At 43.0% G+C, this 15,363-nt stretch overlaps 1 protein-coding gene across 1 annotated transcript in view; it reads left to right on the top strand.

Annotated features, from left to right (window-relative positions):
• The window catches only part of magi3a (membrane associated guanylate kinase, WW and PDZ domain containing 3a), a 207,935-nt gene that overhangs the window by 130,638 nt on the left and 61,934 nt on the right, over positions 1-15,363 (top strand). The window contains exon 3 of the mRNA XM_066671654.1: positions 1,564-1,683. Coding sequence (XP_066527751.1) covers positions 1,564-1,683 — 120 coding nt within the window. The remainder of the gene's footprint in view (positions 1-1,563; positions 1,684-15,363) is intronic.

The raw sequence follows: 15,363 nt of genomic DNA, 5'->3' as shown, positions 1-15,363 counted from the left end.
AAAAAAGTCTTTCAAAACAACTGGTAGTATTCAGACTGATAGCGCTAATGCTAATGAAATGCCATTAGGAAGCTCACTGTATTAACCCAATAGTAGCCTTCCCTGTCAATCATTTTAGTGCTGTTTAGCCATAGTTTTTACCTCATGGTCCCTCAGTATGCTAAGTTAGTTATGTTACCATATTAGCTATTTCAGAAAGTGTCTATTGTATGTACTTTAAAAACGCCACAAAATGCCAACGTGTGCAGTGGCTCTGTAGCTCGCAATGAGTGAGATTCATTATTTAGGGGAATTCTGCTGAAGGGGCCAATTTCTTGCATAATACCCTGATTACACAATTGGAATTGGATGTGTTAGCCATGAAAGGCATACCGTTAGATAACAATGTTATATGAATTTGCTTTCCCAAGACATTGTGCTTCAAAATAGTGTTTTACATTTTAATAATATAAGGGGAAGTATAGTTGGAAGCAAATGGAGGTCATTATTTAATCCAGGGCAACAGGGTAATTGCAATTGATCAAACTTGCAATGGACCAATGTCCGTTGTAGAATAATATATATTTATGTTGAATGTGAGATTTGGGGAAAAGCAGGATTGTGACGATGGGATTTGGGACATAAGGCAGTCTGAGAAACCACAGATGAATAGGAATAACCCTTGACCTAAAGCAGAGATTTTTGTGGCTTCTGAAACTGACAAATCACATACCAGAAGTGAGCTGCTCTTCCTTGAATTGTACCTAAAACACTAAAAAACAAAACAGCTGTTGTTTTGGTCTCTGGGCTTGGCTATGGGACAATAAGAGACTAAAGGCACAGTGTGTAGTTTGGGGTTAGAGTCAACTTTGGAATGTCAAACTCATCTGAGACTTATCCAACCCCTTTTGGCAAATAAAATGTGCTTTTCAGAATAATGCCTTAAAAATAAATGTGACCCAAACTTATTAAGCGATGGCTTAGCCAGGGCTCTGGGGTGGACATTCCATTGACAAAACCAGTAGCTTTATTTGTTTAATTTGCAAATCTTTTTTGTGTGTTTCCTTTTAGTAAGTAATGTCTTCTTGATGGTTCCATGTCCTTTCAGACCTATAGCATTGAGTTGTATGTATATAAATGGAAAACATATCAAATCAGCGCACACGCATATAACAGGAATGAGGAGCAGAAACACTGGCTTTTAGTCATTTGTGCTTGGTTCTCTTTTTGTTTATTCTTGTTTTGTCCATAATTTAATATTTGTTTAACCTCAACTGTGTGTTCTCACATCGGGACTCAGACAAAGGGGAGGGACCAATCTGAAGTGTCTACAGAACTGACTTGTTTTAACCCAATGTTTACTGATGTAAGCAGTCCACAAGAAAGTGATGGAGCTGTTTTATTTCACTGTTTGTGGATTGCTAGGCTCCAGATCACCAGGCTAACGTAACCATGCACTGAACTAGTGATTTTTTTAAATATGTCCCTTAATAGAATGTAGAGTAAAACTATATATAGTTATATAGTGCATGTTCATCCCTGCATGAGTTTATTTTGATTGCCTTGTTTGCATTTTTTTGGCAGGTACCACAAGACAACCAAGAGAGGGGGAAGTTCCTGGAGTGGACTATAATTTCATCAGCGTGGGGGAGTTTCGTGTGCTGGAAGAGAGTGGGCTGCTGCTGGAGAGCGGAACCTACGATGGTACGTAAGAGTGTGTGGGAATGCAACGAGTTCGAAGATCAGGCGTGTGGGCATGTTACTAAGTTACTTATTGCTAAATACACACACACACACACACACAGTTCCCAGCCTATCCCAGGTGCAGACGGCCAATCTGACTGCAGCTCTTATTTTAGAAAGTAGCTGAGGGACAGGCTCAGTGGAGTGCCCACTCAAAAGCTGTCCGACTCCTACCCGCAGCCAAACAAACCCAAACTCTCTGTCCTCTTTTAAACGGTTCCTCTTTCATAGATTAGGCCTTTGACCTGAATTGCCTACTGTACTATCAGATATTTGGATCTGTTTTTTTTTAACACATGCTGAGTCATGATGCGTGCCCCGAGCTACATAACCTTGGCTGCACTGAGAAAGACTGAGGGCCAGATGTACTAAGCCTTTAGTAAATGTGTGCTGTGTACTGCCGCATAGTCTTAACCGTTCTGCCCTCGGTAGGTATGCAGTTGAAGATCATGTAAAATGAAGAAGATGTTTGAAACATTCGTTGGGGATATTGGAATCATTATATATTCCAATATGTGGGTTCGGTTCCCGCTCCGGGTGACTGTCTACGAGGAGTGTGGTGTGTTCTCCCTGTGTCTGCGTGGATTTCCTCCGGGTGACTGTCTGTGAGGAGTGTGGTGTGTTCTCCCTGTGTCTGCGTGGGTTTCCTCTGGGTGACTGTCTGTGAGGAGTGTGGTGTGTTCTCCCTGTGTCTGTGTGGGTTTCCTCCGGGTGACTGTCTGTGAGGAGTGTGGTGTGTTCTCACTGTGTCTGCGTGGGTTTCCTCTGGGTGACTGTCTGTGAGGAGTGTGGTGTGTTCTCCCTGTGTCTGTGTGGGTTTTCTCTGGGTGACTGTCTGTGAGGAGTGTGGTGTGTTCTCCCTGTGTCTGCGTGGGTTTCCTCCGTGTGTGTGTGTGTGTGTGTGTGTTGCCCTGTGAAGGACTGGCGCCCCCTCCAGGGTGTATTCCCCCCTTGCACCCAATGATTCCAGGTAGGCTCTGGACCCACCGCGACCCTGAACTGGATAAGCAGTTACAGATAATGAATGAATGAATGAATGAATGATTGATATATATTCCAATTTTCATAAGTATTAAATTTCTCACGTCCCTTTAAAAGCAGGTGCAAATTTGTGGCACTGATTCTAGCAGCTTGACAGAGGCACAGGCTTCAAACATGTGCTGAAAAAATATTTACCAACAGAAGAGCACTATTTCAACTGTCACACCGACTAGAATTACACCCCCGTAAAATGTGTTGTTCATTTATCAGCGCCGCTATCTCTTGGGCACAGAAATTTTATTTCATTTCTCCTGACCTTGTTGATGTTTCTTATATTTCACTGCACAGTTTTTTGCCCTGAATCTCATAAGCGTACACTACTGAGGTCATGCGCTATTGTGTAGTTGGCATTATGCCAATATTATACAATTTGTCAGTGTGAGCAAATCCTGCTGTGAAAAATATAATACTCCAAAATGACATTCGTTTTTCTAATATAGAAGACGGACATAATGACAACGCGAGGCCTAAAGAGCAGTGTGTATATTGTGGTTTGTGTATTCAGTACGCTTTATTTTAATAGTCCAAAATAGCCATGACTTGAAAATAAAGCCCTAAAGGTTGCTATAATTCACTCCATGACTTTTAAATCCCACGGGACGCTCCCAGTGTCTTTGATAAGATAGTGGTGAGTAAAAACACTGCTTTTCTGGAGCACCTTTGTTTCCCTCAGGTAGGCCGGCCAGGTCGGTTAATGATCTTCCACTGAGTCATGGGTGCGGCCTTTCTATTTTACGGAAAGCGGCATTTAGAGTTCCAAGGGAAAAGTAAATCTGGCCAAAGTGGATGTCACACTGGCTGCCTTTTATTGGAGCCCGTCCGTCTACATGACTGATCTCTGTTGCCTTTTAGTCTCTTGGTATTTCAGCCTGAAGGATAATTTCACAGTGACTAATTCTGGTCCGTGATACCTTGTCTTCTCCTGGCTCTCCTTGTGTTGAAATGAATGCAAATTCATGGTTGCCTTTGAGATGATACATGACACCGGTGAGCTGCATGAGGGCGGCAAAATCAGCTTCAAATGCATTGCCTTTGCAGCTAACTTTACATAGTTTACAGTGCTTAGGAGACTAATAAAGACCTTCAGCAGCGATAGGCCTACACTACTGAGAGTCATCAAAGCAGTCCACATTTGTTGTTGTAGTCTACAAAATATTTGGTTACAAAGTTGTGAAGGAAAAAAATATCATTTATGAGATTTATAGACTTGGAAAAAATTGTGTTACATTCCAGTGACGCACAAAATGTGAGAGTCCTAATGCCCTATGAGTAGGGGTATATGTAGGGTGACCAGACGTCCTCTTTTACCCGGACATGTCCTCTTTTTTAGACTTAAAAAAAATGTCTAGGACTTACATAGAATTTGGAGAAGCGTTTCGTTCACAAACTAGTCCCGCCCTACACAGCTCCAGGGACCTGGAGGTTGTGGGTTCAATTCCCGCTCCGGGTGACTGTCTGTGAGGAGTGTGGTGTGTTCTCCCTGTGTCTACATGGGTTTCCTCCGGGTGACTGTCTGTGAGGAGTGTGGTGTGTTCTCCCTGTGTCTGCGTGGGTTTCCTCCGGGTGACTGTCTGTGAGGAGTGTGGTGTGTTCTCCCTGTGTCTGCATGGGTTTCCTCCGGGTGCTTCGGTTTCCTCTCACTGTCCAAAAACACACATTGGTAGGTGGATTGGCGACTCAAAAGTGTCCGTAGGTGTGTGTGTGTCTATGTTGCCCTGTGAAGGACTGGCGCCCCCTCCAGGGTGTATTCCTGCCTTGCGCCCAATGATTCCAGGTAGGCTCTGGACCCACCGCGACCCTGAACTGGATAAGCGGTTACAGATAATGAATGAATGAATGAACTAGTCTCGCCCTCCCCTACTCTGATTGGTTCGCTTGAGTGAGAAGGGGGTGTGGTGAAGTAGCCTAAAATCTTCTGATTGGACGGTCTGACTGTAGAGCTACCGTTATTGGTCGATAACCTTCTCTGTAAAAATTTAATTGGTCAGTCTGCACAAAATGTTCCCGTCCTCAGCGGTCCTGATCCGTTGAAAATCCTGGAGGTTTGGTTTAAAATTGCTATGCTTTAGATTGCCCTTTAAATGGAGCACCAGTTATCTGTATCAGCTGCAAATTTAAGGTGGAATGAAAGGTTAGGAAACAGTTGAGGATGAGCATGCCAACTTCAGGCACCTGAAAAAAAAATCCACATCCAAAAACACATTTCCTTATGAAACTTGAGTTTTGGCTGAACTACAGCATGTGTCATCAAAGCTGTTCAGATCTTACAGAAAATGTCATTTTTTCAAAAAAACTAGGCCACAGCACGTGTATCTTATATCATGAGTTGATAGGCCATATGACAATCTGGTTATATTCATTCTCTCTGATTTAAGCTGAATTTTCTCTGGTGTTTTGGCCTGTGACTTAAAGTATAGAGAAGCAGGCTTGGGACCAAAATGGGGGCTGGGGGACAGAAGAAACAGCACCGTTGTTCACGTTGTTGTGTTGTTCACAGCTGATGTGCCCTTCAGCAAGATGCCTAACCCAAGACTGCTCTGCAGGTGCTGGGAGGGTTGGCCGCCATGTGTGCACTGCCTTTTGTTCACTAGTGTGTGTGTGTATTTGCAATGAATGATTTAAATGCAAAGGCACTATTTCATTGTGCTGCTGTGCAATGACAATGAAAACACATTTTTTTGCTAAATTGGGATATTGAAAAGTAGCCTTTAGGCTTTTCCTATGTGAGCTGAAACCACTGTAGACTCCCCCTTGCCCCCCAGTCCAGTTTGGGAGTGGTTGGGAGGATGATCTTGCCTAATTTTTGCAAATTTTTTGATTGACTAAAATATTCCCCATGGACCTAAATCTAAAATTCATGATAAAATATTAAATATCAAAAAGATCTTCTTAATACCACCTTAATGTTGTTTGCTAAACAACAGTGAGATGATATTGAAAGACATAAAAGTGCTTTTACTGGTTGTCTCACTAATGTTTATCTTCTGCTGCAATAAAGAGAGGAGCTCAATGGTTTCTCGTCCACATTATGAACCTGCAATTTTTGAGCAATACTCTTGTCCCCTGGGAAGTCATTTTAGTAACAGTTCATTTAGAAACACTGGCCTGCTGAGCTGTAATTCAATGTCCTGCCATCCATGACCACATTACAAGGCTTTAACCCTTTTCCTCTTGGTGTCATGACCCAAACCAGAGGTCAGCTTATGTCTGGGGTACCTTTTTTTTTCAATGTAATTGTATAACAATAATTACTGAATGGACACATTTTGCTAGGAGTCAGATATTACCCATCTGACATGAGAGTCCTTTTGGTCGCATTGCTTGAATCATTGCCTCAGTCAGCACTTTGCCGTTGCTCAGTATTACATCAGTACAGTGGACTGCAGATTGTGTGGATGGAGGACGGAGGATGGTAGACACCAAAACTGTTTTATTGCTAACTGCTTTATTCCCCCAGTGAGTAAATCCCAGCCCAATCGCACCCCCTTTGGGTACACCGTCTTTTTCACATGGTGCAGTGGGACATCTCCAGTTCTACCCCGTCAGCGAGCCTCTTATGGTTGCACACGGTGCCATCAGCCTTATGTGGGTGGGTGTGGAAATGTACATCCTTTGACATACGAGGCCATCCAGCCACTTCTTTTCTAACTACTGCTAATGTAACGGCTTAACACACCAGAGGAGAATGCAAACTGTCCAGATACGTCACATTAGCTGACAGAGACCTGTGGTATTATTAATGGTTTCTTTGGTTTGCACCCGTGCACTTTGGACCTGGAGAAATATCATTTCATTTTGCTGTGTGTTGTGCATGCTCCATATACAGGGTGGGCCATTCCCCGAGTTTTTCCAGCAAGATGGTGCACCACCACATTATGGGTGTCAGGTCTGAACAGTTTCCTGGAAAGTGGATTGGTCGTCGTGGGCCAATTGAATGGTCCCCAAGGTCTCCTGATCTGACCCCCTTAGACTTTTATCTTTGGGGTCATCTGAAGGCAATGTTCTATGCTGTGAAGATACGAGATGTGCAGCACCTGAAACTACGGATACTGGAAGCCTGTGCTAGCATTTCTCCTGCGGTGTTGCTATCAGTGTGTGAAGAGTGGGAGAAGAGGGTTGCATTGACAATCCAACACTATGGGCAGCACTTTGAACACATTTTATACGTGGTCAGAAACTTGTAAATAACTCATGAAAGAATAAAGTTATGTTAAAACCAAACTCACCATTGTTTTTCTTGTGAAATTCCCAATGAGTTTGATGTGTCACATGACCCTCTTCCCATTGAAAAAAGCAAAAGTTGGATCCAAAATGGCCGACTTCAAAATGGCTGCCATGGTCACCACCCATCTTGAAAAGTTTCCCCCCTCCCATATACTAATGTGCCACAAACAGGAAGTTAACATCACCAACCATTCCCATTTTATTACGGTGTATCCATATAAATGGCCCACTCTGTAGTTGAAATGACAAAATCCATTTGACTCGATTTGACTGCACTTGACTTGCTAGTTAGCACTGTGACGGGGGAGAGGAGGCACCAGTCCTATACTCCCAGAAAGCGAAAGTCAATTATACTGTCTAGGAGTCCCAGCCTTGGAGGGCTAAGACATCACCAGGCATCGAGCCTGTGATCTCCTGGTGATAAGGACAGCATTGCTCTGAAGCCCTGATTATGATGCATGTGTCATTTAATTGACATGTAAAGAACCAGATTTAAGACGTAAAGTGTTCAAAGAGGCAGGCGTTGCTTAAAGGTAAATGAAAACAGGCAAAAATATACAACAAATAATAATAATCCATATTCCTATCCCCAGTGTCAACATGCATGAGTCATAACTCCGGAGGCAGAATTAAACGAGTTATAGAGAATACTGCCTTCTTTAAGTTGAGATGTTAGGTTTGATTAAGTGATACTTTGCCTGATTAATTGCTTGCTCTGTGCATGGGGGACTGTGTAAAGGGACTCTGTGCTCATTCCAAACTGGTGTACAGTCATATACTGCGTTTTTTTATAAGGCTTCACAGCACAGGGCTAAAATCTAAGGAAAAAAAACACACTCTCACTAAATATTAGATCAAAGCCCTCATCCAAATAGCCTCTGGCTAAAGTAGAGGGGCACATGTTTTTTTCGCAATGTTTTAAGGTGCACGGGGCAGCAAGTCAGTCCTTTTGGAGCAGTCTAGTGTCACATAAGCCATGACCCACCACTACAACCCATTAAGCTTATTGCTGGTCCAATAGACCCTATTAAAGCTGCCAAGGTTAGGCTTCACATCTCTTCGATCTCACGGTAGGAGACAAGCTTTACAGATACCGTCTAGGCCCTTTCTTCAATGGAAAACCTCTATTGACAACATCATTTGGACCAAGAAACGTCTTGGTCTATTTCAGGACATTCAGCCCCAGTTGCTGCGGTTGCCAGGAGCATGATGTAACGATGAGTAACTTGCTTGCTGTACTGGTTGCTTATTTCACTTTTCAAGCCCTATGGCCATGCGGAAGGAAATGGACCATGTTTCAACTAGGTTTAGTTTGCATCTCTAATCCTTTTTGTCCAAAGTAGCCATAAAAATGTGATTTCTTCCTCCTTGGGCAGATGTCCCTCAGTTGAACTGTGAATATTTTCTTGGACAATGCTGAGGGAGAATACATTGCAGCTGTGTATGACTTACAAAACCAAAAGAAAACAAAACTAAGTTTCCAAAAAACATTGAGTTTAAATGGTGATATTTATTTTCACAGGTGCACAGCTTTTACGTTAAGGAAGCGGCAGTGGAGCTGTCCATTTTGACTTGGAATGGCTGCCTTATTGCTAACAAAGCAGGGAGTCCTTAGCGCCCCCATTTATTCAGTAGCAGCCCATTGCTCACTAGCAGCTCAACACAGAGTCACAAGATGTTACACACAGAGCCAATATCTTTTTCATTGCCTTATTAGTGTTACAATTAATTTCATTATAATTTTATTATAAAACTGGCCCCCGACTATTTTACACTTACACTTATGCATCAACCCATTGTGTGTGTACTGATTAATATATATATATATATAAAGCAGGATATATCCGCCTTTAAGAATGGGTGATATTTATAACATAGTGTAATTTCTTACTGGGAATTCTTGTATATGACTGTTTTCTCAGTCATAAACAAGACAATTCTCAGAGAGGGGAAGGGTTAGGTTTGACTCAGCGCACAGTAACACAGTGCTCTGACTCTAGAAAAATATGCAAGCCCTGGTGTAGTGAATGTTTATTCATTGACAGCACTGTTTACCATTTAGAACAGGCTTTGTATGTGTGTGTCTACGAGGGAGGTTACTGTGAGTGGCACTTATGCATTGATTCTCCGTGTGTCGAGGTTAGTAGTAATTCTCTTTCATGGTCAGAGGGATATATGGGTCGTTGACATTATAAATTCATTCATTCAGCAGGCGTTCAGAGTCATAAACATGGAAACAGCAGAATTCTTTGACACAGAACTTTCTGGATTTCAGTTGATGCATATGAATTGAATTCAACTCTTTGTCTAATCTGTTCATTCAGTCTAATGTGTCTATGTTTCTATAAGGGTATTAATTGTACATTAACATTATGGTCTGGCTAGATTCCGAATATAAATCCCTGTTTATTTTTACTTGTGGAAATCGAGTAATGTAATTATTAGCGGAATTTGCATGTCATTTAAGTCCCGTCCAAACGAAGAAATTCAGACATTCCTTACATTATTCCAGAGCCTTTTTTTATACTGTAAATATATCAGTAACAATAATTCAAGGTTATATTAATCCAGTGTGAACATGTGAGTGAATATTCTATCATATCTTGTGGTAAAGCAGTTTTTCAGAGGTTTTCTCAAGAATGAAGGTGCTATGGGATTCATTAAGTGATAAGTATGGTGAGTTATTCAGGTACATGACTGAATTCTTGAAATACTGCATCCCAGACAGAATTGTTTCTGTTGTTTCAAACACTTCCAGAAAGTGACTCACCTCAAACTGATACAAGGCACATAGTTTCAGCTCTAGATGGGCATGGGCACTATCCACATTTCTCATGTCGCTTTACCATATCAAAATATTAACAGAGTACAGGGGGTCCTCGACTTACGACGTTGATTCGTTCCTACGTCGCATCGTAAACCTATTTTTGGTGTAAGTCGGAACATAAGTACGTACTGTACGTAAATAACATACTGTAAGCACGTAGCAGCAAGCTAAAATGGCGTACAATGCGACTGGGGTGACGCCATCCTCCTCGGTCCCAAGCCGCTTAACCGTGTATTCTTCCGCCGCGCACACCAAACACGAAGTTCGCGTTACGACATTTACGACGCAAAACCGCTTAAGTCAAAGCAAGGCTTTATACTGTAAATGGGAGATGTGTCGTAACCAGGAAACATCGTAACTCGGGACTGATGTAACACGAGGACCTCCTGTATTTTGGATTACTGTGGGTTGGGGTGGTAGGGGGCACTGTCAGGCTGCGTGATCCTCATATCTCTGAGCACAAAATCGAGTGAAGGGTTTTTTTGCTGTGCAGTTCAGCTCAGCCCAAGCCAACAGTGCACACTGACACATGTTTCTGAGTGAGCAAATTATAGCGACGGCTGCTGAAGGAACAGAAATGTCTAAAAACAAACAAAATAAAATCTAGGTTCTAAACAGTCTAGAAGTGCAGCTGGTCAACTAACAAGTGCTTGTGGTTTAGCACACAACAGCAGATGATTTTCCATCGAACTGAGGCTCAACACATGCATGTTTACAGGGTAAAGCCTCATAGCTGTGAGCAAAAATGTGAAGGGTCTTCTGGGTATTTTGTCTGTCTTCAGCTTCTTTCCTCTCTCTTTTAACCCACACTCAGCGCTAAACTCACAACTGCGGTGTGCTATTGGGCTTGTGTTATGTTCCCCGCCCATTTTCAGAGTGTGACATCAGCAGTCAGTGAGCTCCCACAGTGCCCCCTCCCTGTGGCTCTCCTCAATGCACAGGAATGAACTCTTTGGACTTGTACTCAACTTAGTCAGACACGAAACGGACGTTTGGAATAGCGCGCTCGTTTTGAAATTACATTCACATTTTAAAATACCGCTTAATGCCATATACAGCCCAATCCTAGCTCTAGAGTCTTCTTTATAGCAGTGGGATCTATGTGTTCCATGTTCTTTGGTGCTACAGCAAAGAGTAAATTCATAAACATTACTGACATACTTTGCTACTATGAACATAAAAGTAGCCTGTCTAAATCTAACCTAAATCCCTCTTCCAAAGCCAGATTCATCACTCACAACCCTGTATTCCACAAGACCACAAACAAGCTCTCAGCAGGATCCTAATCAGTGAGGGAGTCTTACAAGTCGTACAATGGTAAATATCTTGGCTTAGTCAGGATCAATCTGACATTATTCAGTCATCAGTGCTGCCCCTGGAGTTCTCTGCTCCTGCGTGTTGTTGCATGACTCCAACCCTTAACACACCCAGTTGACCTCATGAAGGGGTTCTTAATTAGTCATAAGTCATATGAGGTGCGTCAGGAGCAGGATCGGGAACCACATTTAATTTCTGTTTTTGTGCTGACTTCATGGACCTTGATGGACCTCGCTGAGTCCAACCAGTGTTGTGAACAGGAGACCCCCGCCCTGAACCTGACTGACAATCTGAGATATGATCATGTCTGATACAGATTTACTGCTGACATATGACTTTACAAATCTCCATCAGTGCCCCTCCCCCGTTGCCCTCTCCTGTTCTTTGGGTTTCTTTTCTCCTCACTGCTTGCTACCTGTTTCTGCATTAATGAGTAACGATGTGTTTATAAGAGATTTATCATGCCTTAGCTGCTGTTTGACAGGAGGCTGGGAAGGCTAGGACATGGCCAGGCTGATGACACTCATCTCAATGGCTCCGTGCTCGGGTATAACGACGGAGATGCCACCAGCTGAAGCCTTACGTGTCCTCGCATCTTCGTTCTGAGCCGAGACGGAGGGGCTGAGGCTTGATGGATGGTCGTATGAGAAACTATGGCAGGAGAGAAAGATGGAAGTTCTGGAGGAAATAATTTTGGCTTCGAACTTTACACGGGAAGAAAGATCACTCACGAGGAGTTAATATTTCACCGTGTGTAACGGATCTCGACAGTTTTGCTCGGTTGTTTATCTGAGATTTTTCAAACCCTGTGAGTTAACTTTCTTTTCTGTCGGGTGCATTGGACGGCAGAATGATGTTAGGGTGATGTGACATTGCAATGCTTTAGCCGTGTGTGTGTGTGTGTGTGTGTGTGTGCCTGAATCACAGAGAATAGGCCTAGTGTGACACTCTGGTGGACTTTTACTTGCAGGGTTCATTTCCCTGCTTCAGTAAGCACACTACAGAGTGGGCCATTTATATGGATACACCTTAATAAAATGGGAATGGTTGGTGATGTTAACTTCCTGTTTGTGGCACATTAGTATATGGGAGGGCGGAAACTTTTCAAGATGAGTGGTGATCATGGCGGCCATTTTGAAGTCTGCCATTTTGGATCCAACTTTTGTTTTTTCAATGGGAAGAGGGTCATGTGACACATCAAACATTTTCACAAGAAAAACAATGGTGTGCTTGGTTTTAACGAAACTTTATTCTCATATCCATGAGTTAGCTACAAGTTTCTGACCACTTATAAAATGTGTTCAAAGTGCTGCCCGTTGTGTTGGATTGTCAATGCAACCCTCTTCTCCCACTCTTCACACACTGATAGCATCACCACAGGAGAAATGCTAGTACAGGCTTCCAGTATCCGTAGTTCCAGTATCGATATAAATGGCCCACCCTATACATCAATAGTTCTTGAGCTAGACTCCTAACCGAATCCCTAGATTCGGTTAGTCTAATCTGGACAAGACTTATTCCTTATTCCTGAAGTAACAAAGGTTCTGGAAGTCCACTTGAGTGTCCAATTAAATTACAACACTGTGAATGATGTTATGGTCACAGACGTCACATTATGCAAATTAGATTAGACTGCCAGTGTTGCCAACTTCTGTCCCCGTCTCCAAACGATGATCTCTGTGCCATGCTCCTACTGGAGGATAGCGTATATGTATCGCATTATCTTACTGCATTCCACTTCAGTGATCTCTTTTCTGCACGACGGGTAATCTGTCGCCATGGAGTCCCACCCACATCTACAGCATCCATCTCAATGACCCGACCTTTTCTACTCCAGTGTCCTTTCTTTAATTCAATCAGCGACAGGTTTAGCAGAATCTAGCAGATGGTATTACCATTTATATCAAGTGCTAATACTTGGACTAGGTGGAGCTACAAGGGACATATGGCATCCTGAAGGCTGATATTTTATTGGCCACAAGGGGGCAGTTTCAACCGTGTCAAAACCTCAAATTTATTGAGAAAACTAAAAATTGTGGTGGTTCCAGTCGCATTAACGTCTGGTTCTAGATCTGAGGAACCTGTGATGGAAGCGGCCAATCAGCTGAGATTTCTTGTTGCCATGGACAGCTGTAGAAATGTTATTCCACTCTTGTTCAGAAAGCAGGACAACGGTAAATAAATTCAGTAAAAAAAAAACCACAGTAATTTCCTCAAGTGACTCTTCACATTATGACAAATGTATTATTCTGTAGTTGTTTGAAATATGGCTGTCCCAAGGGACCCACTCTATGGAGCATAATCTGCTTTCACCTGATGCACTTTATAGAAGACAATGTAAAAATAATGAATAATAGTTTTTTTTAAGGAATTGTTTGTTTGTTTGTTTGGTGGTAAATTGTGCTAATTATGGCACACACAGCAACACTTTGTTGATAGAGCGATAACAGAGAGTCGCATAAACAGACACACTGCACTGACACGGCTGAGAGCTGCCCACGTGGTGGTGTGTGTAACCTAATACGAAGCATGTCACACTGCACGCTCTCTCTCTCTCTCTCACACACACACACACACTGACACATGCACCGCTTCAGCCTCTAGCCTCAGTGTTTGATGCCCTAATTGTTTTACATTTATTTTCATATTTATTTCAATTAGCATTCAGCTATTGCACACACAGCTTCTCCACCAAAGTGCATGAAATAAAATGGGATGCTCTGAAGCAGTCACACATGAGCCTAAGTTCATCATGTGCAGCGCCAAGTGTAGGCTTCAGGGATATAAAGAGAAGGAGCAGTGGAAGAGCATTCTCTGGAGTCCTGGAGCATCATCCAGTGCATTTAGCTTTAAAGCCTTCCCAGGAGGGCACAGGCTTTTACTGCAGACAACTCAGGACAACCTGCCTTTTAATATCCTTGAGTTTAGAAGAACTGTTTTCCCACATATGTTCGGCCATATGATGTAATTTGGAATCTTTCAACTGCATTAAAACAGCTTGTGGCCTGAGCCCCCGGAGGCTGGAAAGCAGGGGGTCGTTACAGCTGTTCTCCCAGATGCACCCTGCCTTCCTGGCAAGGAAACAAGCACAGGAAGTGGAGTAACTTTGACCCAGGAGGCAGGTTTAGAGCCAAGCCCTGAACTGCGTGGATGGAGGTGAGGCTGAGGCAAGGGCGTTGTTTTCTTACCCTCCTCCAAATGTTACACAGGCTACTCTCACATTACAAGCCTCATTCATTAATACTGATTAAGATCGGCTGAATTCCAAATGGCTCCCTTCACCCTATGTAGTGTTCACTGTCACAAAATATCACCCTATGTAGTGCGCACTGTCAGGTTCTGGACTGAACTGAGCTGTGGCTCATTTTCATTGAAAAGAGGAGGTGCTGAAACCTATTATCCTGGTGTCCAGGTGGAGAACGCTGCTGTGGGGTTTGATCCTTATGGTAGCATCACACCACAGGGGCCTGTGGTACCTTGTAGAATTAGTACATAAAATGTGCCCTTTAAGGCACTGATCTCTGCATCTACTGCAAGATTCCTGAAGAAAAAAGCCCTGATCTAGTGGAAGTAACACCACTTTTATCTTACTGTTAGAGAGAAACCTGGGATTGTATCCAGAAGCTGCTTTCAAGGACTTGCTAGGCACACACAGCCCCCAGATATTCCCTATTCCAACATCCAATGTTGTGTAATGAATATCTGTTTACAGTTGTATTGAGAGAGCTCCTCCTCTCCGTTATTAGGAGGTTTATGTGGTTTTAAAGGTGCCGTATACGATTCTGGAGAACGACTCCGCTCTCCAAACGACGGTGCCTGTGTGAGTGGGATAACTCACGAAAGCCTGAGGTGCACTACTCGAAGCGAATACATTTCACAAATGGATCGTTTAATCACGGCCCTGCCTCCCTCCTGCCCACTCCCACACAAGGTAGAGTGGAGAGTGTAATTAATAGGTCTGAAAAGACAAATCCCCTTTTGACATCTCCTGTTATTATTACAAGGCAGGCACCGCGTAAATTACTAACGCAATAAAGAGTGTGATTAACTCAAATGAGGAGTTTCAATTAGGAATATATTAAAGCCAATTCTGCTCTGGCAGTTTACTAAAAACAGCAATGGTGTTTGGGTTCTGAGGCCCAGACTGGATGAGCGGCGCGCCGTAGCCAAATGAGGGTGTAAATAATGCAGCCTAATTAACTTTTTAATGTGCGGCGGAGGTCTCTGAGACC

Source organism: Hoplias malabaricus, chromosome 5 (assembly GCF_029633855.1).
Source record: "Hoplias malabaricus isolate fHopMal1 chromosome 5, fHopMal1.hap1, whole genome shotgun sequence".
In the NCBI taxonomy this organism is placed as follows: domain Eukaryota; kingdom Metazoa; phylum Chordata; class Actinopteri; order Characiformes; family Erythrinidae; genus Hoplias; species Hoplias malabaricus.
This window is presented reverse-complemented; position numbering and strand designations above follow the sequence as displayed.